The 27,698-nt window shown below is 38.7% G+C and overlaps 1 protein-coding gene across 1 annotated transcript in view; it reads right to left on the bottom strand.

The window, feature by feature from the left end:
- glra4a (glycine receptor, alpha 4a) overlaps positions 1 to 27,362 on the bottom strand; it is a 55,855-nt gene extending 28,493 nt beyond the window's left edge. Inside the window, exon 1 of the mRNA XM_073820456.1 lies at positions 27,001 to 27,362. Within this exon, the coding sequence (XP_073676557.1) occupies positions 27,001 to 27,068 (68 nt within the window). The 5' untranslated portion in view covers positions 27,069 to 27,362. The remainder of the gene's footprint in view (positions 1 to 27,000) is intronic.
- Between the last annotated feature and the right edge of the window lie 336 nt (positions 27,363 to 27,698).

The following is a 27,698-nucleotide window of genomic DNA, read 5'->3' as shown; positions in this document are numbered from 1 at the left end:
AAAGGGAATTCCTTTCGTCGCTCGTTCCAGAAAGGGTTTTCCCGAGGTTGCTGATTGGTTGGTGGTCGGTCGATGTGATGTTTTCTTGGGCGTTGGCTGGATATGCAGAATTATGCGCTGGTTAAAGTTCAGGTCAGCACAGACATTTGTTTCGCGGCTTGAGGCAAAACTTAACTAGAACACGAAACTCTCAACGGAAAGAAATAAAATAATTAAAGTAAAAGACAGAAGTGTAACGGACTCCTCGTGTTTCCTTTAGAGGAGCAGCTGGCATGCAGGCCAGGCAGCGTCGAGATGCGGCGGCACGAAGCCGTAAGAGAGTGAGAGCGTAAGAGTAAGGAGTAAGAGTAAGTGCGCGCTTTGATGGTGTCCTGAGTATTTAAACTCAGCTTTTGGACACATCCCAAATGGTGTCTTGACCAATTAGAATATTGTCCTAAGTCGGGGTACTGCTGGTTCCTCCGCCCCAAACCATAAATCACAATGTTATCTGATCAGTCCCGTGGTCCCACTTTCCTGCTCTTGGCAGAGACAAATTTGGACATGATTTCTATAACAAGACTATAATACATTTTACAAAGAATTGAATTGCAGAAACATTTCGAGAATGCAATTTTGAATTCAAGCATATCAAACACCAATATAAACCATTAAACTATTCAATAGTTATCAAAAGGGACATACACAATAAGTGATTAAAACATAATAGGCAAATGTGTGGGTTACATAAATGATAGGAAATGTGCATAGAAATGACGAGTTGCTCATGAGTCCTTTTTTAATCATCATTTTAGGTGTATATGTGAACAGGCAGTTTCCTGTGCCATACTGTGAGTGTAAGGATGTGTTCTGTGAGGAACGAAAGGTCAAGAGGGCTGTTAGGAGTTTGGGTGTTATTCTGCCCTCTGGTATTCCTTCTGGGTATTTGCTTTTTTCTCAGATGGGTGTTCCTCCAGATAATTCACCGGACGATTGGTTTGTCTCCACAACCAACCAGAATAAAAGGATCACCCCAAACACCTTCCAGAGGCCCTTTTGTGCCACCGCGTGCCTGCGTCGCTGCCTTTTGATTCGTTCTTCGTAGAATGGAGTATCTTGCCAGAGAGAAAGCGTTCGTCTAATGCTATGTCTTGCTATTTGATATGAATTTTAATCTATCTAAATTACCTCTTGTAAATATTGGGTGATTTGTACTGTTAACGTATTAAGGGCGGTAGGAGGTTTGACGCCATTTCTTTTGTTATATATATATTGCACTTTGTTTTTGTATTAGGGAGCTAGGGAAGGATTGTGTATTTCATTTTCTTTTCTTTTGATTTAGGAATTTAGTTCATCTAACACGAAGGTGGTTTTGTTTATTATTTTGGCCTTGTCAACCTCTGAAGTTGGAATTTGTTTCCTTTTGCCCTTAAATAAAAGTAAATACGTTTTCCTAATCTCTCTGGTAGTGAGACTCATTTTACTCTCTTTTAGTTACGACACAGACCCCTAGAAGGTCGTAACAAATTGGGGGCTCGTCCTATTTTCTTTTAACGGAAGAGAAAACAAATGAAATTGGCTTTGTATGTTTGCGTTTCTCTAGTGGTTTTCATTTTAAGGGGAAGGGAATTGGAAATGACCTCTAAATTTGAATTAGATCAATTTGCTATTCAGCCATCAGCACAGCAATTAGATATTTGTCGCAAGGATGATTTGTTGGCTATTGCGGATTTGTATCAGATTCAGGTTGCTCGTGGTGCGAGGAAAGCAGAAGTGAAAGGAGTGATTCATAAGCATTTGATTGAGCAGGGGGTTTTACCTCAGGAACGTGAAGCAGGTGTTGCACTTGACATGTCGGCTTCCGTGGGCGAGGGGGCGGTGGAACCCAAACCCATGGAGCTGGCTAGCATAGATCCTGCTAATTTCCGTCTCCTAGAGATCCTTTGCTGGCAATCCGATTGAAAGAGCTGGAGTTAGAGCTGAGTAGACAGCAGTATCAGAGTCAGCTGTTGCAGGTGCGGGCAGTTGAACTTGAAACTCAGCGAACAATCAGGCTCAAGGAGCTGGATCTGGGGCTAAAAGCCCAACAACCAGCTCACTTCCCTGCTGATGGGGCGCCCAGCGTGAATGTGCCAGTTTCAGCTCCTGTTGATGCTTCCACTCCGAGTTCCGTTCCCGCACCACGATCGCCTTTTCAAGTAAGTGAATTTGATATTAGTAGACAAATCGCTTTAGTCCCTTTGTTCCGTGAGAGCGAGGTTGATACATATTTTAATGTATTTGAGTGTATCGCAGCTACATTGAAATGGCCGCGTACTGTCTGGCCACTTTTGTTACAATGTAAATTAGTTGGAAAAGCGCAAGAGGTCTGTTCTGCTTTAACGCTCGAACAGAGTTTAAATTATGATGAGATGAAGAATGCTGTCTTACGCGCTTATGAGTTGGTGCCTGAAGCCTACCGGCAGAGATTTCGTCATCAGGTGAAAACCACTAGGCAAATGTTTGTAGAATTCGCACGTGATAAGGAAAATTTGTTCGAGAAGTGGTGTGTAGCGAGCAAAATTACTATGTTTGAACAGTTAAAAGAATTGATGCTGTTGGAAGAATTTAAGAATTGTCTTCCCGAGAAAATCGTGATTTATTTAAATGAGCAGAAAGTTTCTTCTCTTTCTGAAGCAGCGGTGTTTGCGGATGAGTTTGTGCTGACTCATAGAGTCGTGTATTCGTCTCCCATGAGACGAAATGTTTCCGATCGTGTTCGTAACGTTAGTCCTAAAGATACCACAGCTGTATCAAAGAAGGTGTTAGGGGCTGTTAATGATGAAACTCGTGAGTGTTTTTACTGTCATGAAGTGGGACATCTCATCGCTGTCTGTCCCTCTCTCAAGCGTAAAGCGGGCAGGAAAACATATGCACCGAAAGGCGTTGCTTTGGTTGAACGTTCCCTAGTTACTATTGGGTCAGCAGATACTGACGCAGGGTTTGAGCCGTTTATTGTTGACGGTGTTGTTTCACTTACGGAAGACTCGGAAATGAGAAATGTTCGTATCCTCCGTGATACTGGTGCGAGCCAATCCTTAATTTTAGAAAGTGTGTTACCGTTTTCAGAGCAGTCAAGCTGCGGTTCGAGTGTATTGTTGCAAGGTCTTCGTTTGTCAGTCGTTAGATTTCCTCTGCACCATGTACATATGCGCTCGGGTATTGTGTCGGGGAAAGTTAAACTGGCTGTGCGTGCAGAGTTACCAGTTAAAGGTGTATCGCTCATATTAGGAAATGACTTGGCAGGTGACAAAGTTTTTTGTTTACCAGAAGTGGTAGATGTTCCGGTTGCGTACGATGATTATGACGATTTGCAGGAAGAATTTCCGAATGTGTTTAGCACATGTGTAGTAACCCGAGCACAGGCTAAAAAGTGTAAAGACACTGTTGACCTGTCAGAAACCTTTTTGAGTGAGGATAATTCCGAGGAATCTGATGTAGTAGAGCTAAAAATGTACGCAATTTCTAATGTTGATTTACCGTGTGAGCGGGCTACGTTAATTGAGGCACAATGTACCGATCAAACTCTTTCTCACTGTTTTGCAGCAGCTGTCGAGCAGACCGTTTTGCCAGAACACCCCGTTGCCTATTTTGTTGAAGAGGGCGTGCTGATGCGTAAGTGGTCACCAAATCGGGTCGGAGATGACTGGGGCACTGTTTTTCAGGTGGTGATTCCAAAAACTTTTAGAGAACAGGTGTTGAGTGTGGCACATGACCATGAACTTTCCGGCCACCTAAGTATTCGAAAGACATCAGGCATCAGGTATCTAGTGCATTTCATCCGCAGTCGCAAGGTGCTCTTGAACGGTTTCACCAAACACTTAAGTCTATGCTTCGAACCTTTTGCGTTGAACAACCGAAGGAATGGGATGAGGAAATTCCTCTCTTGTTGTTTGCCATTCGAACTACCATTCAAGCGTCGCTCGGATTTAGTCCGTCAGAGCTGATCTTTGGACAATTTGAAAATTTTGCAGGAGCAGTTTTTGTCTCCTACTCTCCAAGCCCCCGTGAAAAATGTCCCAGAATATGTTAGTTCTTTTCGCGAAAAGCTACACAAAATGTGGAAACTGGCAAACGATCGCTTGACTCGGCACAAGACCATATGAAGTGTCGCTATGATCAAAAAGCTGTCCAACGTTCATTTTGTGTCGGAGATAAAGTTTTAGTCTTACTACCTGTGCCTGGTGCAGTACTGAGAGCTAAATTCAGTGGGCCCTATGAAATTAGCAAAAAATTGAGTGATACTAACTATGTTGTTTCCACTCCTGAGCGTAGGAAGAAGTCACGGGTCTGTCATGTCAATATGCTTAAAGCATATGTGACCCGGCGTGATTCTGTGAAGAAGTCTCCTGTTGTCACTGTTGCACCAGCAGTGGAGTCCCTCGCAGAATACTCACCAGAAAGTGATGATTTGATGATGAATAGCGCCGCTTTCACCACTGCCCGTTTGTCTAACTCGGAAACCTTGTTGAATCTTTCTTCCAAGTTATCTCACTTATCAGTTTCTAACCAAGCAGATATTAGAACCTTGATTCAGAGTTATCAAACCTTGTTCGGTGATTTTCCTTCGATGACACAAGTGTTAATGCACGACATTGATGTCAGTTCACATGCGCCTATTAAACAAAATGCTTATCATGTAAATCCAGTTAAGAGGGAACTTATGAGACAAGAAACACGGTATTTACTTGAACATAGTTTGGCGGTCCCAAGTTTTAGTCCTTGGTGTTCTCCATGTCTTATAGTGCCCAAATCAGACGTGTCGTCACGTTTTTGTACCGATTACAGGAAGGTAAATTCGGTGACAAAAAATGATTCTTTCCCCATGCCACGCATGGAAGATTGTGTTGACCGGGTCGGGAACGCAAAGTTTGTGACGAAATTAGACTTGCTAAAAGGATATTGGCAGGTGCCCCTTACAGCACGCGCATCTGAGATTTCGGCGTTCGCCACCCCTGACGTGTTCCTACAATATCTGGTAATGCCTTTCGGGCTTCGAAACTCGGGTGCCACTTTTCAACGACTTATGTCTGTTGTGTTGTCCAACATGTCTAATTGTGAGGCTTATTTAGACAGTGTCGTGTGTTATGGAAATACATGGGAAGATCATCTGAAAACCTTGCGTGAAGTCTTTGAGCGACTTAAAGCTGCTAACCTCACTCTGAACTTAGCCAAGTGCGAATTTGGATGTGCTACCGTCACCTATTTAGGGAAAGAGGTTGGAAGTGGTAAAGTTCATCCTTTGAATACGAAGGTTGAAGCAATCCTTCATTTCCCGGTTCCTGAGAACAAAAGAGAGCTGCGACGATTTCTAGGAATGATCGGGTATTACCGCTGTTTCTGTAGGAATTTCTCCATAGTTGCGGGTCCCCTAACAGGACTACTCCGGAAAGCAGTCTCATTTAAATGGTCTGATGAATGTGAAGCTGCATTTAATGCTCTAAAGATGTTGCTGTGTACAAACCCTGTGCTTATTGCCCCTGACTTTGAAAAACCATTTCTGTTGGAAGTTGACGCTAGTGGTAGTGGTGCTGGTGCTGTATTATTACAGGTTGGGAATGATGGTCTAAATCATCCTATCAGTTTTTTTTTCAAAGAAGTTCCTGAAACATCAGCTAAGCTACAGTACCATTGAAAAGGAGGCCCTTGCTTTAATTTTTGCTTTGCAACACTTTGAAGTGTACATCGGTTCCACTTTACAACCAGTTAATGTTTACACTGACCATGACCCATTGATATTTCTCCAACGCATGTCCAATGCCAACCATCGTCTCATGCGCTGGTCGTTAATTTGTCAAGGTTACAGTTTGAACATTTGTCATAAAAAAGGTACCGACAATGTGGTGGCTGATTCTCTATCCCGTGTTAATTAGTATTTAAAACATGTTTTATTTTATGGATGGGGGTGTTAGGAGTTTGGGTGTTATTCTGCCCTCTGGTGTTCCTTCTGGGTATTTGCTTGTTTTTCAGATGGGTGTTCCTCCAGATAATTCACCGGACGTGGCGATTGGTTTGTCTCCACAACCAACCAGAATAAAAGGACCACCCCAAACACCTTCCAGAGGCCCTTTTGTGCCACCGCGTGCCTGCGTCGCTGCCTTTTGATTCGTTCTTCGTAGAATGGAGTATCTTGCCAGAGAGAAAGCGTTCGTAGTGAGACTCATTTTACTCTCTTTTAGTTACGACACAGACCCCTAGACGGTCGTAACAGGGCGTAGAAAGAATTTAGTCTGTGTCCTGTGCGTGGGGGAGCCCAAGCACAGTCTAGTCTCTACTAGTGATCTCCCTCATGTGATGTTCAAGATCTCTTTGACCATTAATCTTGGTTACTTGCTCCAAATTTGACAATCTCCTTCCTTGCGATTATGAACAAGTGTCCTTTTGTGTTAATGTTGCGAGTTCTTAGTTAGTTAGGTTTGCTTCAGGCTGGCTGGGGCCAGGGTGTCAAATGACAAATTTTACGACATGCTGGGCCTCTTGTGGAATTTGGGTTTGAAGAAGTGTTTCAAAACTTCGAATTGAATCGCCTGAATTGTCTGATTCGCGCTGAGATCCTACAAAAGGAAGCAAATTTTCCTGACTTTAGCAAAGGAAAACCAAAGGATATCCTCTGACATTTTACAAATCCTCGTTTTGTAGTTCTAATTCATGACCGTTGTATTATTTTGATCTCTCCACTGCGCATACTACGTCTTCCTTGTACACCTGTCAGTTCAAGCTAGAGAAAAGTGATTATTACATTCTAATTATAGATATTTTTTTTTACAAAATGCATCGATTCACTGCAGGAGGCCTTTATTCACCCCCTGGAGCCATGTGAGTCACTTTTTATTATGAATGGATGCGCTTTATTAGACTGATGAAGAGAAACACCCGCCCATTGCATTATAAAGCTTGAAGCAGCCAGAACAGCTTTTATTATAACTCCAATTGCATTTGTCTGAAAGAAGGAAGTCATATGCACCTAGGATGCCTTGAGGGTGAGTAAATAATGGGGTAATTTTCTTTTTTGGGTGAGCTAACCCTTTAGGTCTGGCTATTCCTTTTGGTTTCCTCTCTAAAAGAGACTTTTTCTATCCATGCTTTACTTTTGATCAACAGCACCATAGGAGGAATAGGATTTGGTTTTCGTTCTGCAATTTTCCGAGGTGCATTTGTCTTGGCTGATGTGATCTATGTCTTTTCTGTGGTAATGTTCCCGTGTCCATGGAGACACAGGGGGATATAGTGGTAGTATGTGGACTCAATCACCCACTGCCCTTAAGCAGTGACTGGACAGATGCCTTGGTAAAAAAAAAAAAAAAAAAAAAATCATGTTTGGAATCTAACACGGCTCACACATACAGGTCAAAGCTGCCCTTTGTGAACATGGAAGTAAAAAAAAACCTCTAGAATGAACAATATTTGTCAGAGATAATAATACCACAGGAATATCTTACAAGCCTTTAGTGTGATTTTTTATTTTAGCTTGACTTTCACATAGGAACTACCAGAAACAATACAAGGTAGAAATCAGACCACTAAATATAGTGGACATTCAACCTTTCAGTTAAAAGTCAAAAGCCAGTCATTTTCTTAAAGGAGTGGTTCAATTCCAGAATTAAAATTTCCTGATACTGCCCCCATGTCATCTAAGACGTTCATGTCTTTTTTCTTCATTCGAAAAGAAATTGTTTTTCTCCATATAGTGGGAATCAATTGTGGCCAATGGGGTTGAAGGTCCAAATTGCGATTTAAGTTCAGCTTTAAAGGGCTCTCCACGATCCCAGCCAAGGAAAATAGGGTCTTATCTATCGTTTTGCTAGATAAGACCCTTATTCCTTGGCTGGGATCGAGTAGAGCACTTTGAAGCTGCAGTTTGAAACTTCAACCCGTTGGCCACCATTGAAGTCCACTATATTGAGCAAAATCCTGGAATGTTTTCTTTTTTGACTAAAGAAGGATTTTTAACTGTATAATTTTTTTCATCAATCTGGTTTTAGAGTGAGCTTGAAAGCTGTAAAATCATTAGCGATGCTTCACAGCTCTTTCCCAAGATGGTTTTATTCCTCGCTGTTTACAAATCCTGCATCATGATTAGTGTCTGTAGAAAACTCATTGTTCTAAACTAGATCTATGATGTGGTGCAAAAGCAACTCAGTGGAAATGTATATCTCACTGGCTTATTGCAAGTCTGAAACCCAGTTCATAACTTTATTAAAAGTCGAGCTCAGCTGAAACTCCTCACAGCCTGCAGATTACACATTTTAATTCATAATGCAGTCTTTAACCTTGGGGGAGGCTGTCTCTGACATCTCTGAAGACCCATTAGATTGGATCATGTTTCAATGCTAAATTTATTCTCTGTTGCTGAAAACCTTGAGAAATGCATTTAATGCCGTTATGGTCTCATTTTTTAATCTGATCTTTCTCTTTGCCCCTAGCCACCGTTCTCCCCAGATTTACGATTTGTTTAAACTGTGATTTAGCTGTAGTTTTCCCAAGTTATCAGCTTAATGCTTTGGTGTGCCATAATTAAGACACAAGAGCTGTTTTTGAAGTTCATACTGATTTGCAGAGAAATATTTTCTCTTTTTGATCACAAAATTAATCAATTGGATGATGAATAGATATTTGAATGTGAAACTAAATGCACATTTCATCTTCCAGCAACTGTCTTTTTAAAAATTGTCTGTACAGTATGTAGTGAAAAAAGTCATCAGTGTTGCTTGGTTACATAAAGCCCCGTTGTATCAATTAATAGAATAGGCTTTGTTGTGCAAGTAATTTTTTGGAAAACCACTCATCTGATTGTTTATTCACCAAGGCTGTTATTTACATTAATTGTAATCAAACCGTAGCATAGCTAATTGGTGCTTCATCTCACAAAAATGTACGACAAATGAGCCCACCTGCTTTTCCCACTTAATTTGTAGACAATCAAACAAACAAACAAGATATGAATACATTACCATTTAGATAAAGCACCATTAAAAAAAAGTTTAATCTAAAAGAAAGTTTCTCAATATCTATTATTGTCCCCTCAGCCTTCATCTTTCTCCCGTACAGAGTTAGACCTTGGGTCAGTGGGGAACGTCTGTTGTCAGTCCGTGAGACAGCACTCCAACTTCTCTGATTACTTGTCTGATGGTGCCTGCGCTCTGACAGAGAGCTGTGATGGGTCTTTTTGTGACATGATCTGCTCTGTCAGTGCAATAAGCAGCGGAGCCTATCAGATTCACCCTCCCATGAGGGTCCCACATGCCCATCTCTCTCAGCAGGAACCATGGTTGGCATTTCAGGATCGTCAATCTGCCATGTTTTAGACCTTTCCCTTGTGAATGTTCATTACACATTTTTTAGTTTAAAAATATCAAACCCTTCTGAAAAGGCCAGCATATGTTAAAGGAACCGTATGTAAGAAATTTATGTCAGTTAATCAAAAAAATGGCCCTGACATGTCACTAGACATTAAGAAATCATGTTCATTTCAAATACTTATATCACTGACAACAGTGGTCCGGCCAGGATATCGTCATTTAAAAGTGAGAGGTGCAGCCCTCAACTGATGTTATTGTTGTCGTTTTGTGTTTTGGTCTGAGGCTCCACCCTCCAGCTATCTACCTATCACGAAGTCAGTAGAGTTTCGTGATCCGGGTTGCCAGCTCTGTTACAGCTGCAGCTATACGAACGTGTCGGATAAAACATGTATAACGTTACGAAACCTAAAAGACCTCGTTATGAATCCAAAATACGTCGTGACAAAGTCCGAAATAAAACAAGGATTGGTATAGGAGATGCCTTTGAAAGATGGAGACGGCTGAAAACGGAGAAGAATTTGAAGATAGACGCCTTATTGCTTATTTTTTCCTGGACAGGTAAGATTCATCTATGTTTGGCTAACTTTGCTTCCGTACACAGTGGATTTTCCACTGTCGCCCGTGCTAAATGCGTTCATAAAAAGCTTTATATCGCACCACTAGCAGGGTATGAAAACAATCTATGTTCCGACTGAAATGTGGTATTACAGTACATCTTTGCGAAATATTTGGCTAATCCCATCTGTAAATTTTTGCGATACATAATTACTTCGCAAAACATTTCTTGTGAAGCATAAACATAATTAATAGAAGAAAAACAAATTTCTGTGTAGGACTCGTCACTTGCCATTGGAAGCTCCTTGTAGCAGCCTACTCCTACAGCTTAGCTGGCAACTTCGAGTCAGGGGGGGGGGGGTGGGAGGGGACACACCGTTCTACAGTATTTTGAAAGTGATTGCAGTACCAGTTTTGGCCACAATCCTACATACGGTTCCTTTAATGAAAAGAAATTAAGTTTTTGAGGAAAACATTCCAGGATTTTTCTCCATATAGTGGACTTCAGTGGGGATCAACATGTTGAAGGTCCAAATTGCAATTTCAATGCAGCTTCAAAGGGCTAACAATTAGTCAAATTAGTATTATTAAACAATTAGTCATTTTCTAGAAATATTACAAATTTATATACTTTTTAACCCCAAATGCTCATCTTGCTCAAGCTTGACATAATAGTCATGTTGGAAAGGTTACACGTGATGTAGGCGGAAATACCAATGCAGAGTTTACAAAGCAAACTTGCAAAGAAAGTCAAACGCCCTTTTACAAAAAAAGGTTAAACAAGGTCAGACATTTTTGAAGTTGGAGGAGAAAATTAGATGGATTTTCAGGCCCTACCCTACCTTTTTGAACCAAAGTTCACAGAGAAAGAACTAACCGTGCATGACCTTTCCAAAGTGAAAGTCATGGACGCGCATCGCAGAGCTAGTGTAAGAAAAGCATTTGTGGTTAAAAAGTATATACATTTACATTTTTTTAGAAAATGACCAATTGTATCGCTAGATAAGACCCTTATTCCTCAGCTGGGATCATGTAAAGCCCTTTGAAGTTGCACTGAAACTGCAATTCAGAACATCAACCCGCAAGTCCACTATATGGAGTAAAATCCTGGAATGTTTTCCTCAAAAACCTTAATTTTCTTTCAACTAAAGAAAGGAAGACATGAAAATCTTGAATGACATGGGGGTGAGTAAATTATCAGGAAATTTTTATTATGGAAGTGAACTAATCATTTGAACAAGACCAAGTAATTCTTTCTGTCAGTATATACTACTGTATATACTGTAAATGAAGTGTATGCTCACCAAGGCTGCATTTATTTAATCAAAAATACAGTTAAAACAGTGATATTGAGAAAGAGTACAATTTAAAATAACTGTGTTTAATATATTTTAAAATGGAATTCATTCCTGTGATGGCAAAGCAGAAATTTCAGCAGTCATTATTCCAGTCTTCGGTGTCACATGATGCTTCAGAAATCATTCTAATATGCTGATTTGCTCAAGAAACATTTTTATTATTATCAATGTTAAAAAAAGTTGCTTAATATTTTGTAGAAACTGATATAATTTTTGTACATTTTTTGAGAAATAGAAAGTCACTTTTGATCAATTTAATCCTTACTTGCTAAATAGTATTAATATTGTATTATTTCTAGGGTTGCCCCCAATAGTCGACTGTTAGTCGACAAGAAGAGGCTTGGTCGACCAAAATATTTTTTTTAGCTTAGTTGCAGAAAAAAAATCCACAGAAAGTTCTGAAGTAATGCAGTCTGTGACAAACAGATAATCAATGACTGGTCTATGTTGTAATACAGTACATCGAGCAGGACATAATCTCTTAATACTGTCATTTTTGGTCTTACAGATAAAATGAATACATCTTTCAAATCTGTAAAGACTCTGTTTATTTGTGTGCACTCAAAATAGCGAAATGTTGTGCTTTTGTAGAATAATTAAAGAAAACAGGATGCACTTTCAGCGCAAAACTTAGAAACTCTGTGTATACTTGCCTTACAGACATGAAAAATATATCTATAGACAGTGAAATGTCTACTTTTAAATGAACCAATTCAAATAGAAAACAAATATTATGTAGATTATGTGATCCGTATGAAACACGCATACAGGTGCATCACTACTGCGGAGATGACACTGAGTCATCTCTTAAGCCGAAAACAAAAAAAGCAGTAGTTTATCAGTAGATTATTAAAGCGTTAAGTCTACTTGCTGTTTTTCCCTGAAACATTCATAATTATTATACCTGCCAGTGTGCTGTGGCTTTTTTGCATGCGTTGAGCACTACTAGGCTATGTAGGATATTAAAGGCTCATTATTATGATTTATATGGTTTAACATGCAACTAATAGTTGACTAATGCTTATAATGAACGACTACTAGTCGACCAGAAAAATCTTTAGTCGAGGACACCCCTAATTAATTCTAAAAAGTATTGATTTCTTTAAAAAAAAAAAAAAAATCTGTTTAAATTCTTAAAAAAGAGCATTTGTTAAAACTAAAATTGTGTGCTTTGTATGTACTAAGAGAAAGAATCTCAAAAAATGGAATGAAGATTTTATCTGAAATGCATAATTTTTCTGAAACCTAAATGGAAACTCTCTGCTTCACTGTCTGATGCAAAGACGTCACTACAGAGAAGAAAGATTAGCCTCCTGGCAGAGGAGCGCAGCCGTGATTTTTCTCTGTGTGCCCATTCAGGTTAATGAAATAAGAGTTCAGAGAAATTGGGCTGGAATTCAGGTGTGACAGAGAAATGAAGGCCAGGGAGCGGAAGCATTTAATGAGTGAAGTTGAGCAGCAGCGCAGTCAATCTGTCCCTTCCTTATCTGTGACAGACAATGCTGTTTCCTGCTTACATCCAAAAACACATCTCACACGTGTACGTATGTTCAGTAAATGGCTAATTAGGACCTGCAGCCACAGGATGATAAATGTGGCCCATTAAATGCCCATGCTGTATGAATATGGATGGACGTGTCAGTTCTCATCAGGTTCTGGATTATTCCCACGGACTTAAACAAGTCTCTGTACACCATCCATCCACTCGGAGATCTGCTTCTTGTTGTTTCACACATTTATCTGCTACACTCTCTAGCTTGCTCAGGTAATGAGGCCCTCCCGTCTGCTCGCCTCAGGGGCTGTGGCGCACTTGCAGTTGTGCTGGGTAGTTCACAGCTCTCCTCCCTGTTTTCACTAGCTCTCCCTCAGGTGGTCCTGACTCATTCTACCTTCAGCAACGCTCCACCTGTCTGTGAAGCCTGTACTAGGGGTCTGGTGCCGATTTGGGCTGAAAAGTGTGTGGAGAGGTCACTCACTGCATTTTAGAGCCTCCAGCTGTTCCTGCCCTCACTGTCAGTGTGTGCTTTTGCTTCGCATGAAAGAGATTGAGGACCACAATGGCTTGTGTTTGAGTGGACGTTTCCAGTCTTCCTGGGATTCTGGGAGAGGAACTCTTTGAGGTCCTGTGGTGCGCTGCGGCCTCTCAGCATATGTTTCAAAAAGAATTTATTTATTTATTTATTTTTTTTGACTGTTTTTTGAAGTATCAGTGCTTTTGATATTGTATAGTAATGTAGTTTCTGATATAATAATAGAGCTTTAATAGATTATTTAAAATATATAAATATTGAGTATTTTTTCTGGTAGCTCATTACTATTATCTTTCAGCTTTTTATAGCCATATCAGTTTTAAACTTCTGATATACGCTTTTCTGAGTTCACATATTGGAAACATGCGCATAGAAAGCGGCTGGCACGTGCCGTGTGAGTACTAAACTAAGTTCTCTTTCATGTCTTATTGCACTTAAACTGTCAAATAAACACAAGTTTATGTTAAAACACACATAATTTATAAAAACACAGTCGGATATGTCTGTGAATGTCATGGCATTAGAACTGGGACACTGTTGTTGCTTGCGGAAACAAAATGGCGACACCGTGAGTGGAAACGTGCAGATTAAGGGTGGTAATATTATAATAAGATCCCCTTCCTATGTCACTAGGGAAGCGAAATCTGAGCGGCTCGTTTTTTCACATGCTTGCAGAGAAAGGCTAACCAAAACTGGATTGTCCTTTTTTAGGTTTTCTGGGTTGGTAGATTCACCAGGGACCCGATTATAGCAGTTAAACATGGAAAAAGTCAGATTTTCATGATATGTTCCCTCTAAAATATAATCTTAAATGGCTGTAACTCTTTTTTTAATCCTTAGAAATCACAAAATGTTCCAATTTTAAAAGGACTACAGTGCCTTGCAAAAGTATTCATACGCCTTCATGTTCCTGTTTTATGTTGCTGCCTTATGTTAAACATTCCATGCACCATAATGACAAAGCAAAAACAGAATTGTCACAACTTCATACATTTATTACATAATTTATATTACATAAAAACTGAAATAAGTACTTTGCATAAGTATTCATACCCTTAACTCAGTAATTAGCCGAAGCACCTTTACAGCCTCAAATCTTTTTGGGTATGATGCAATGAGATTTGCACATCAACATTTGGCAATTATCTGCCATTCTTCACCTCACCTCTCAAGCTCTGTCAGTTTGGATGGAGTCTGGTAGACATTTTCAGATTTCTTCAGAAATGTTTGACTGGGTTCAAGCCCAGGCTTAGGCTCGGTCACAGAGTTGTCTACAAACCACTCTTGCTGTGTGCTTAGGGTCATTGTCCTGTTGGAAGGTGAACCTTCTGCCCAGTCTGAGGTTCTGAATGCTCTGGACTGGGTTTTTTATTAAGTCTATCTCAATATTTTAGTGCATTGAGCTTTTCTTCTACTCTGACGAGTCCCTCAGTCCCTGCCACTGAAAAACAGCCCCACAGCATGAGGCTGCTACCAGCACACTTTACTTTTGGGATGGTACTCTGCAGGTGATGACCGGTTCCTGGTTTCTTTCAAATATGATGCCTGGAATTTAGGTTCATCAGACCAGAGAATCTTGTATCTCACAGTCTGAGAGTCCTTTATGTGATATTTTTTTTTGCAAATTCCAAGTGTGTTTTTATATGTTTTTACTGAGGAGAGGTTTGAGTCTTGCCACAACACCATAAAGCCCAGGTCTGTGGAGTGTTGCAGTGATGTTTGTCCTTCTCCTTTGGCCTTCCAGGAGGTCAACTCTAGGAGGAGTTGTGGTTGTTTCAAACTTCTTTCATTAAGGGTAATGGAGACTACATGCTTCTGTGAACCTTCAATGCAGCAGATTTTTTTCTGAACTCTTCCCCAGATGTGTTGCTTGATGCAGTCCTACCTGTTTACAGGCAGTTTATTTTTTACCTCAGGGCTTGGTTTTTGGTCTGCTATTCATTTTCAGCTGTTAGATCTTTTATTAAGAAGTGTGTGCCTTTCCAAATCTTACCCATTCAATTGAATTTGCCACAGGTTAACTGCCACAGGTAGTATTATCTACAAGCAATATGAACACTCCTGAGCTAAATCTCAACTGTCCCAGGTATGGATACTTATGCAATGGAATAATTTAGGTTAGGTAAATTTGCAAAGATGTTAAAAACTGTTTTTTTGCTTTGCCATGATTGTGTATGGAGTGTAGATTGAAAAAAAAAAAGTAATTTATACAGTTTAACTTTAGGTAGCAATATAAAACGTGAAAAAATGGGGTATGAATACTTTTGCAAAGCACTGTATCTGTAATATTTACCTTGGTAGTACTTGCTGTCAAATTAAAAAGACAATAATCAGTGCTACCCAACCTTGCAAACAATAGCATATGTTATATAGCATTAATGTCATCTGACCTGTTATTCAATTGTTACTTCCACAGTAGCAGGTTCCTGATAGTTTCAAAACTACTTCAATCCAGATGCTTGTATGTTCATCAATTTCTCAAAGCTATCTGCCGAATGCAGTGTCGTCTGAATATCTGATGCGTAGAAACAATTTGCATAGTATGGATGCTGCACATTTGAATTTAGCACATCTGTATGCGATTTTCACAAATGATAAATGGTTTGGATGAGTCTCCAGGGTTCTCTTGCGTTGTAAAGGTCAGGAGGTTCCTCTCACCTTTATTTAGAGAGACACATGGGGCTGTAGATAGTCTGCTCAAGTACACCTGAAATAACCACTTTAATTGGAGTGCTCTCCAATGTACTGAAAACCGGCAGAGTGACAAATTATTTTTTCAGGGCACTGTTGACCCACTGCAAACGAGTACATTGTGGAGCTGGTTCATTCAGGAAGAGCTGTGATTAATCTTTATAAACAGAGAGAGGTATACAGTTTGTCTCCCCTTAAGCTCACAGTGTGGGTGGTATGTCATACACAAGCACCCTAGAAGCACTTAGTGGATGAAGTCCATACTTTGCTTAAGGGGGTGAAGGAATCCAGAGTCTAGACTAAGTTTGGCCTCACTCCCAGAAGCTCACTTATAAGTCTAAGAGACTATGTGGAGGAAAGCACTGCTTCTTACTAAAAACCAACTATACAGAGTAAAATTCCTTTACTTCTTGTTCATTTACCTCAAACATTAAGGTTTAACCACTGATGTCACATGGACCATTTCAACAATGTCCTTACTACCTTTCGGGGTCTTGAACATAGTAGTTGCGTTGCTGTCTATGCAGGGTCAGAAAGCTCAATTTCAAAACTCATATTTCAAGATGCATATGAAAAGCCAAAAACCTTTCACACCCAAAAAATGGCTTCAGATCACACCAAAAGCTCTAGCTTGCAGTGCTCTAAAAGGCTTGAACGTGAAATCCTTACAGGGGTGTTTGAGAAACAGTTTTTTAGATGAAGTCACCATGCTGCATGACTTGAATGGCTCTACACTCATTTAACTGCTAATAGCTCTGTGTTCTTTCATGCTGTGTACAAGCAGGGAGTGTAGTCTCCAATCTAGAAGGTACACTGACAACACAACAGTCACACAGACAGACATGTTCCATTGTACTGATGCAAATATTCTCTCTGACCTCCAGGAAGCCTGCACTGGTGCCATTCGTCATAGCAAACAGTGCCTAATGTGGTCTGGCTTGGGCCCGGAAGATTGGTGGCCAGAAACCACCTTCTTGGACATCAAGGTGAGGGTGAAAATAAAGACAGAGAAGAAAGGGAAAACAGGGAAGTGATGTGGGAAGACCCGATGAGCTGATAGTGGAGGGCTTGGTTAATGGATGAGGCATGGGCTTGCAGCTGGTTGTGCAGACAGAGATAAAGAGCAAGCCAGCATGGTCATGCATGTCTAATTCAACCTTTTGGCTCTGGCTCTAACCCTTGGCAAACAGAAGGGATCATATGCAGGTTATATACAATATATAAAGGGATAGCTAACCTGAAAATGAAAAGTCTGTCATTAATTACTCACCCTTGTGTTGTTCCAAACCTGTAAGACTTTCGTTCATCTTTGGAAATTAAGATAGTTTTGAGCAATTCCGAGAGCTTTCTGACCCGGCATAGACAGCAACGCAACTGACACGTTCAAGGCCCAGAAAGGTAGTAAGGACATTGTTAAAACAGTCCATGTGACATCAGTGGTTCAACCTTAATTTAGTGTAGCTACGAGAATACTTTTTGTGCGCACAGAAAATAAAAAATTATGACTTTTTTAACAATTTTCTCTCTCCCTTGTCAGTTTTTGAGACAGATTCACAAGAGTATCATGACAAATGCGTGTGGTGCTGCTTTTTAAATGCCTTGTTTAAAAGCCGAGGAAGATGCACTGATGTCACATGGACTATTTTAATGATATCTTGCTACCTTTCTGGGCTTCAGTACGGTAGTTGCATTGCTGTTTATGGTCAGAAAGCCCTCGGATTTCACCAAAAATATCTTAATTTGTGTCCCGAAGATGAACAAAGAACTTATGGGTTTGAAACTCTAAACAGGGAAGACTAGGGCCACTTGTCACATAGGAGCGTTGTCCAAAGCGCTAGTAAACTAAGGGTTTGAGTAAAACTGAAATTACACAAATGCTTGATTGTCTAGCAGAGGCTTTTTAAATTGGCACCCTTTTTATTTCATAAGCCTCTTAAAAAATACAGTTATAGAATTGTTAATTTTATCTTCCAAAATCCAATATCATAATATTTATAGTTCCTGTTAGGTAAATAAGTGAAGTGTATTAAATGTCATTTATGTTGGTCAAAAAATTACATGACATTTGTTCTGACATCTGATTTATGAATTGTTTAGTGTTTCGTAATTTGACTTAAAGACTTAATTCTGTCATTAATTACTCACCCTCATGTCATTCAAAACCCGTGAGACCTTCGTTTACCCTCAGAATACAATTATAGAGATATTTTTTGATGAAATCTGAGAGCTCTCTGATCCTCCATAGACAGTACTACCACATTCAAGGTTCAGAAAGGTACCAAGAACATTGACAAAAAAGTCAATGTGATATAATTGGGTTATCGGTAATTTTATGAAGCTACGAAAATAGTTTTTCTGCGCAAAAAATCTAAAATAACTATTATTTAACAATTCTCCTATGCGTCACCCTATCGCAGTGGACTATTTTGTCTATGTCCTCTTGTTACCTTTCTGGGCCTTGAACATGGTAGTAGTGTTGCTTTCTTTGCAGGCTCAGAAAGCTCTTGGATTTCATCAAAAATATTCAATTTGTGTTTCAAAGATGAACGAAGGTCTTACGGGTTTAGAACTACATGCGGGTGAGTAATTGATGCCAGAATGTTTTTATGTTTTAATTGTACTAAAAAGCCTATAATAGGGTGATTAATGGCAAGTTATATTGTGACATGTTACCGCACTACAGGGGGTCAATTTGTGTTCAGTAAACTGTATTTGTTTTTCCTGTGCAATGGTGATAAAAATGTCTGTTTTTTTAATAGTAGAAATCAATCCGAGAACGATATTCACTGGAGTCGAAAGTGAGACAACTAGCCCTACCTACTACTAGTCACTCCTATAACATGCTATATTTATGTTCATAAACAGATATATAATAGCATGGGTTGCATTCTACTCACTTGATTGAACTATTAAATCAAGGTAAACAAAGTTAATCTATTTTCTGTTTAGGCATAAGTATATAGACAAATTTGATTGTTTTCAGAATAAAGACAGCTATCTTTATTAGGACCATGTCTTAAAAATATAGCAATGGTATGTTACGGTAAATACACTTAACTCAGACTCAGCGGCTCCATCCTCATGACCTGTTGTACTTCCCTTGTCAAGCCAGTCATACAGTCATGCTAATGGTTATGAACGTATTTCTGATGCCTGTGGCGTGACCTTAGGCTATTTGCATCCTCCTTGACCACTGCTGCTTTGCTCTTGAGAAACTGCAGCTGCTTCCGTCTTTCCATTAGGAAAAAATCATCTGTCGTACAGGGTTAATGGATAAGGCCATAAGCTAAATAGATCAATAAACCAGAATTGTCATGGCAACTGACCGGCGGAGCAAATCTCCAGCCGCTAGCATCGGCACTCTCGTAACTGCCGTTACACCAGAAATATCAATAAACCAAACACTGGGTCGGCGCGGCCCGGTTTCTGAGCCCGTCTGGAGGTCAGAGCGTTAGTCAGGCATTTACTGAAAAGCTGTGATTAGCACTATTGAATTTAATTTGTTCCTACAATAGTGGGCTGGAGTCAAGGGGTGCCCTTACAGAGGGTAATAATTTATTCCACGTTCAGAGGAATTACACGGCTCCAGTGTGCTTGTGTTCTCATTTCATGCCGAAAAAAGTGCCGCCTCGCTCCCTGACATTGTGTTATCTGACGAGCACAGTTGTAATCCCCATTTCAACTTCCATCTCCCCCCACCCACCTCCCAAAACTGCTTCACCAGTCATGCGTGACATAGGCTAGTGAATAAGAAAGTGGAGCAAAAGATAAAGCGAGGGACAGAGAGACTGATGTGTCCTGGTGGGTGTTGTTACTTGTGTTTACCATCCATCCCTGAAGTAAATGACCTTGTGTCATGTAGCACAGTCTGGGGATGTGCTGTTTGCATGCTTCATTTTCCTGATCTGCAGGTATTGCGCTCATTCATTCCCAATGGCTATGCAATTGTATTATTTTTTCATTAGAAACAGTACCTCCTGCCAAGACCTCTGTTTGCTTCCTATTTTCTTTTTGAAAGATCTCCCCTCAGGATTATATGAGTCAAAGCTGTCCAGCTGTTATGAGATCTTCTGCTTCAGCCAAACAACTTTGTTGTACCATCATTGCATGTGACAAAGTGACCAGCATGAACAGCGGCAAGACAAATGCTTTATTCCTAAAGCTAGTGGGCTGATTACGGAGGCAGAATTTAAAGGCATCAAAGGCTGTTTACAAAACGTAGGCATCCTAATTATGATGCTTCCTAAGGCAGTTTTTGTTTTGGCCGAATTCTTTGAAGACTTGATATAGTGTCTCCCATTAAGCTTACACTTACACTTTTCATAACACAGTGTCCAAATTTGATCCTGGAGGGCCACTGTCCTGCATAGTTTAACTCCAGCATCAATTAAACACACCTGCACCAACTAATCAAGGTCTTACTAGGCTACTAGAAACTTGGAGCAAGTTAAAACTAAACTTTGCAGGACAGTGGCCCTCTAGGACTGAATTTGGGCACCCCTTTCATAACATAAAAGATCTGTAACATTGTGTTTTGCTACATTTCTTTGGCAAAGTAAAACTATTAGGACTTCAACAATTCCTTGACTCTATTTGAGTATTTGATTTTTTTTAAAAATCCTCTATTTCATTTTGCCCATGTCGAGTTATCGGAAAAACACAGCAAGTGGCACATTTTCACATATTAAACCCATTTAAAAACATAATAAAAAATATCTCAATCTCTGCATATTGTTGTGAGTTGTGAGTTTGAGTTTTTGAATTATAACGTTCATCTGGGAACCCAACCTGCGCTATTTCATCTGACTTGTAAGGTAAATCATTTGTAAACCCACGCAAAACACAGAAGAATACATCAATATCTTTCTCAATATGATAACTGTTCTTCGTGATTTCAAAAAAGTTTAAACCCTCACTCTTTTTTTCAATTTACACATTTTGATGTCCACATATTCAGTAAATGACAGTGGCTATAGCATTTCTCTGTCATAAAGAAATGGCCAAATATTAAAGATTACGTGGACATTTAAATGTTGCCAATGAGTCAATATTTAAAAAGGTTTAGATAAAGCAGTAAAGTGTAAAAACTCTCTGCATGCATTTGCTATAACACATAATGTACATTAGCTCTATTGATTATAATACAGTATGTATTTTAACAGTTATGTCCAATAAAACCGTATGATTACTTGCTTTTGCTTTTTTATTTGAACTAATTATCGTTAATCGTTAGTGACAGCCCTACTGTCAACCAAACAAAATCGCACAATAGCTTAGTGCTTTTATCAAACTGCAAAAAAGTTGCGATTTAAATACATTCCTAGTCTGTGGCATTGTGATTATTTATATGCAAACAGCTCATGATCTGTTGTTTTCAGCATCTCAGAGCTGAGTAAACTCCATTTCTCCAAGTACTCTGAATTTAATGTTCATTTGGGAACACAATGTGCTCTAGTTATGCTTTTTCACTTCATTTTTGTGGGCAGATGATTATAGCATTTTGCTGGATTTGTATTGAAAAGTTTTTGTAAACCTGTCACAGAAACTTAGAGGTCTCCTTGAAGTTTTCTGCCAAAATTATTAAAAAGTTCTCTTGCAAGGTTAGAAATGAAGACATAATTATTGTTTGGCTATCTGTAGCCTGTTAAGTTACAGTAGGGCCTACATACAGTTTTACTTACCACATAAACAGAGTAAGGAAAGGTGAATGATAGGACAATGGCAAAGGATTTGCAGATCCTGAGCACCACTGACAAACACCTACTAAATGTGTGGTTCTCGAATCTCGAAAGTGAAAGTAAAAAGCAAACGCGCATTCAAAAGTGCGTTTAATTCCTTGCATATTAATAGCAATTTATATACAGAATAATTACACAACGATATAATTGCGAGAGAAAGCACTGCCTATTTATTCCATTTAGGAGTTTCTTAGTACACGTGATTTCCTTTCCAAACACAGTATTCAGGTTTAGGTACATCCCTATTTGTGTGTACTGCTTATATGAGAATTGCTAGCTTAGCAACAAGCTAACATCACACTACTCTAATACACTGTACAATGCTCTATCTCTATGAGATCCTGTGGTGGTATTGATGCTATCTTAGAAGACAGCTTTGTATGCAATGAGTTGCCTTTCATTACATTTTGAAACAGCACAATATATAGATTTCTTCAAACATTGATCTATCTGTCGTTCCATCTCCCCTCCTACTTATTCGTTGGACGCTAACCTGTTTTGCCATCTCTGAATTAGTAACACCATAAAGACTTCTTTATGTGCTTTTAATTGCGCTGAAAGTAATAGCTCAATGTAGCAGCTTCCAGTAGGGCTTTTCCAACAGGGCTTCAATCTGTTAAACCACGAGCAGGAGGAGAATCCCACAGGCCCTTCATTTAAATGAGGCGCTGTGGCCCAACCGCATTAGTTACACTTCATGTTGTGCTTCTCTTGTTGTGGTGCTGTATGGAAACTGGCAGTGGAAAGAAATTCATTTCACCATAGCCCACTGGCTATGCGCTCAGGCTCAAAATCATTTTTGCCAGGTTAAGAGTCAAGTACCAAAACGTAAGGCAATAGTTTATGTTTGGGAACATTTTTGAACAAATGTACTGGTTCTCTATCACTGCTCAATTTTTAACAAGATCTCTCATCCTTCGAGTTTTCAGGTGCCCCACATGCAGTACACCTTTCATTTTGTAAAAAGCGAAGGGCATGCACCTTTCTCACACCTCAATGGTAAGAGAAATTGGCCAAGAACAATCATTCACAGTGCTGCACAGCAGTCTGTCACCTCTCGGCTGTGTGCTCATGCTCACATCACCGAACCACTTGTGCTGCTGTCCCAGAGTTTTGTTGCAAACCCATGGGTTAAGTCTGCCTTGCCATCTACTGCTCTGCATACTGTTGTATGCTCTCTTTGTTTTCACAGTAGAGCTGCTGAGGTAGACAGACAAATATTTGTGGGTGCAAGGTCTGGTTTGTTGTGAGCATCAGAGTTGTTTGTTGAATCCTGATTAGCAGATATTTAAAATAACCCAAAAAGCGGTAAAAAATGAACTAACATTAGTTATAATTCTTTGTAATATAATATATTATTTCTAAACACATATTCAGCAAGTAGCCTACACACATTCAACTGAAAAGTGACATTGGTACAAAATATTTCTATCAAAGTTTCCATTAAGATATTAAGGTGCATAACTGTTGCCAACATTGATAATAATAAGAAATGTTTTTTGAGCAACAAATAAGCATATTAGAATGATTTCTAAAAGACTGAGTGACACAAAAAATGTAATGGGTGTTGAATATTCAGCTTTGCTATCATAGGAAAAAATGTATTAAAATAGAAAGCAGTGATTTAAAATTGTAGCAATATTTAGCCTTGATGAGCGCAACAGACTTCTTTCAAAAAATGAAAAAATCTTACCAACCCCATATGGTAGTTTATATTAAATGTAAAACAAAAACTATGTAAATATATTAATATGTAAATATGCTAAGAAAAAATATATTATTTTGTATTATCAGCACAGCTACTTTTTTGTATATTATATTATATTATATTATATTATATTATATTATATTATATTATCAGCATGGCTACTTGTTTGAGTATCATTATGTTTTGTTACATTTTAAAAAATCAAAAAAGAGAGCAGTTATTTAAAGTATTTGCAATATTTAACAATATTCCTGTTTTTACTGTATTTAAAAAAAATAAAAATAGTTTATATTAAATGAAAAAAAAGTTAAAATTATATTATATTATATTATATTATATTATATTATATTATATTATATTATATTATATTTATTATATTATATTTTAGTTTTATTATATGTGACCCTGGACTACAAAACTAATTAAATAGTTTTATTTTTATTTTATTTTTTTAAATTAAGATTTATACATTATGAAAGATGAAAAAAGCTGAATAAATAAGCTTTCCATTTGTATGGCTTGTTAGGATAGTACAATAGTTGACCGAGATAGTAAGTAACTATTTGAAAATATTATATTATATTATATTATATTATATTATATTATATTATATTATATTATATTATATTATATTATATTATATTATATTATATTATATTATATTATATTATATTGTTTTGTTATGCTATGTGTACGTATGAAATATTTATTAGAGTTGAAAATATTCATCATGTAGAGACTGTGGAGCTCTAGAGGTGCAGTGTTGCTGTGGACGATGATCATTATTCAGAAATATTTCAGATTCAGCCAGCCAATCAGAATCAAGTATTCCAGAGATGTGTGCAGTGAATCTATATATAACAAGTATTTTGCTCAGTAGCCCCTGACCTCTGCATTACTTTTGCTGCTGAGATGTGCTGGTGTGACATAGGGGTCAGATTTGGCACACACTCCTTATGGTTAGAAATGCTGTACTCATGCCTGAATTTCTTAGCTCAACGTTGAAAACTATGCACTGCTTCATTATTAATAAGAGACTAAATCTGAGCTGTGCAAACTCCCTTTTGTTTTCAATCTCTGCATCTTTTATTTCCTTACAAATCCCACTGTTTGTGCCTTGACAGACGTCTTTATTTCACACAGTGCCAGCTGCTCTTTCAAACTCAGCTAGTGTCTTTTCTCGAGGTAATATTTTCCCTGAAGTCATGCTCTGTTCAAAACTTTCATTATGAAACCAAAAGATGTTTGTGAAAACCGACAGTGACGCTCTCATAATCATGTTCACTCAATCACCACAGGGCTGACCTGTAGACTACGCCGACATGCTGAAGATGTTCTAAGCCGCTCTTCCTCCCAGTATGTTTCGTAAGTTCCTGCTGATGTCTGTGGCCCTGTTGCTCCACGCTTGTGACCTGTCTACCTGCTAATCAGCCACCTGCTGGATTTCTACCTAGGTCTCTGCACGGCTCCTTTCACAGCCATTCTCGCCCCCTCACCTCAGAGTCGGACAGCTCAGCCCAAACAGCGCTCATCTCTGCCTCCATGTTCTGTCCGCTCTGAATCGCCCACACAGTGTCTGCAGGTTGACACACTGAGCTGGTGAGTGCCATCGCTAAGGGATGTCATCTCCCGCCTGCAAGTCACACCACAGGCCCTTCAGAGACACAGAAGTCTTTCTGTGCTCATGTGTACATGTAACATGTGACATACCGCAACATCTACAACATGTTCCTCTGCCAGTCAGCCTGTCTCATACCCTCTCGTCTCACACCTTCACTAGATGTACCTTTCGTTACATCATCATGACTCCCAGCACTTCTCCTGTAATTTCATCTAGAATGACTTCACTCCATCTTCTCTTCATTCCTTACTCTGATTCTCGATGGAGTTCCCGTCAACGTCTCGCTCTCTTAGAGCGGATGCTCGTCGCAAGACCCAGGCTTTGGGATTATGCAAATTTAACTCCAGCCTGTTCACACCTGGACGCAATGGGGCGTGAAACAGGTAGTGCACTCGCTGCAAAACTTTTCACTTTTTTCATTCAGACAGAGAGAGGGAAGGGAGAAAATCATTTTCCTTTTTAACAGTTACTGTATGTAGCTTCTTTAAATCGCTGGATGTTTTATTTTATTTAAAAGCTATCGCATGATTTAAATAGCACTGAGATTCTCGACTTTCAAATTCTTTAAAATCTTGCTTTGTTAATGGATTAAAAAATATAGAGACAAAACTCTTACTGTGAGCTAATGAGTTTTGTGTGGCTGGATATTGTTTATGTGGTTTCTTAGACACTCCAGGCTGTAAAAATGCATATATATACACTGACATTCAAAAGTTTAGGATCAGTAAGACTTGTAATGTTTTTTAAGCCTCTTATGCTCATCTAGACTGCATTTATTTGATCAAAAATACTGAAAATGTAATACTGCAAAATGTTAGTAAAATATAAAATAATGGTTTCTTTTAATATAAATTAAAATATTTTTTCCTTTAATGCAAAGCAGAATTTTCATCAGCCATTACTCTGGTCTTCAGTGTCAATTGGTCCTTCAGAAATCATTTTAATATGCTGATTTATTCTTAGAATAATCTATGTTGGCAACAGTTGTGCTGCCAGATATTTTTTTTGCAACCTGTTATCTTTTTCAGAATTCTTTGATGATTAAAAAGTTTAAAAGAACAGTATTTATTCAAAATATAAATCTTTTCTAACAATATAAGTCTTTGCTATCACTTTTTTATCAATTTAACACATCCTTGCTGAATGAAAGTATTAATTTCTTTCAAATCAATTTACTTACTCCGAGCTTTTAGATGGTAGTTATAAAAATTGTTACAAAAGATTTCTATTTTAAATAAACGCTGTTCATTTCAACGTTTTATTTTGTTAAAAAATCCTGGGAAAAAATCATAGGTTCCAACAAAATATTAAGCAGCACAATTGTTTTCAACATTGATAATAAATCAGCATATTAGAATGATTTCTGAAGGATCATGTGACACTAAAGACTTGAGTAATGATGCTGAAAATTCAGATTTGTATCACAGGAATTAAATACATGTTAAAATATAGAAACAGAGAAAACAGTTATGTTAAATTGAAATAATATTTTGAAAATTAAATTTTTTTCTTTATTTTGTTGCTTAAATAAATGCAGCCTTGATGAGCATAATAAACGTTTTTAAAAAACATTAAAAATCTTACTGATCACAAACTTTTGTATATATATACAAAAATATATAAGCAGTTTCTATTTATTTATTTTACAAAGAGCTTATTTCAGCAGCTTTCATCATCTCTCCTTTCAGTTTGCTTGAATTGGCACGAGAGGAGCACTGCATTTTTCTTTGAAAATGACCACATTTCCATAGACTGACTACTTTCTTTTCAGAAAGTTAAAATTCACCAGTCATGATTTTGAAATATAAAAAGTTTAGTTTACAGTCCAAGTAGAGTGATGCAATTTTTTACGTTTGATCCAAAATCTCCCCCAAGTATTACACTTAAGAAGAAGAAGAAAAAAAGAAATCAATATGATGTTTCTTACAATAAAACCACACAGCAAATACATGCATGCTATCAAAAACCACTGCTTGTCTTACCTGATAAAGCCCCCTTGGAAAAAGAAAAAAGACAAGATGTATAAAATCCTTATGACCTGAGGGAGCATTCTCTTGCTCAGTCTCTCTCTCTTTCTCAGACCGTTTGAAGAACTTACAGTCTACAGAATTACCAAATCCAAAGAGGAGCAGGTAAAACTCGACAGGAATGCATTGTCTTGCAGAGTGATCCGTGCCTGTCTGTGAAGAAACTTCTTCTGCCTTCCTCCCTGCTCACTTCTGCTGGCTGGAAAATCCTCCACAGTGGCCCCCCCACCCTCAGATGTCAGGGAGAATAGGTGAGAGAGCAAGCATGTCTGTGTGTGTCTGGGTTTGTGTTTTGAAGAGACTATGTGCTTTTCCCTTTCTTTCTCGCTCTTTTTTTATGGCCAGCTGCTCGCTCCAGGAATTATAATGGAGAGGATTTAAAGGGCCAGCAGCGCATTTGAAGGCTGGGAGATGGCGTGCGGTGAGCCCACTGAGAAGCGGAGCAGAAAGAGGAGGATCTGAGAGATCAGAGAGGGGGATGGAGGTTTTTTCCTGGCTTTGTTTATGTTAGTTATTTTTTTCTCTCTCTCTTTTTCTCAGCGTGGAGGGATAACCACTTTTAGGATTTGGTTCAATGCACAGATATATGTGTGTACTTGAATAAAGGGGAATAAAGGGGATCTAAAAACATGAGTGCTTATAACATATGCTAG

The sequence above is a fragment of the Garra rufa genome, chromosome 16, assembly GCF_049309525.1.
Source record: "Garra rufa chromosome 16, GarRuf1.0, whole genome shotgun sequence".
NCBI classification, from domain to species: domain Eukaryota; kingdom Metazoa; phylum Chordata; class Actinopteri; order Cypriniformes; family Cyprinidae; genus Garra; species Garra rufa.
This window is presented reverse-complemented; position numbering and strand designations above follow the sequence as displayed.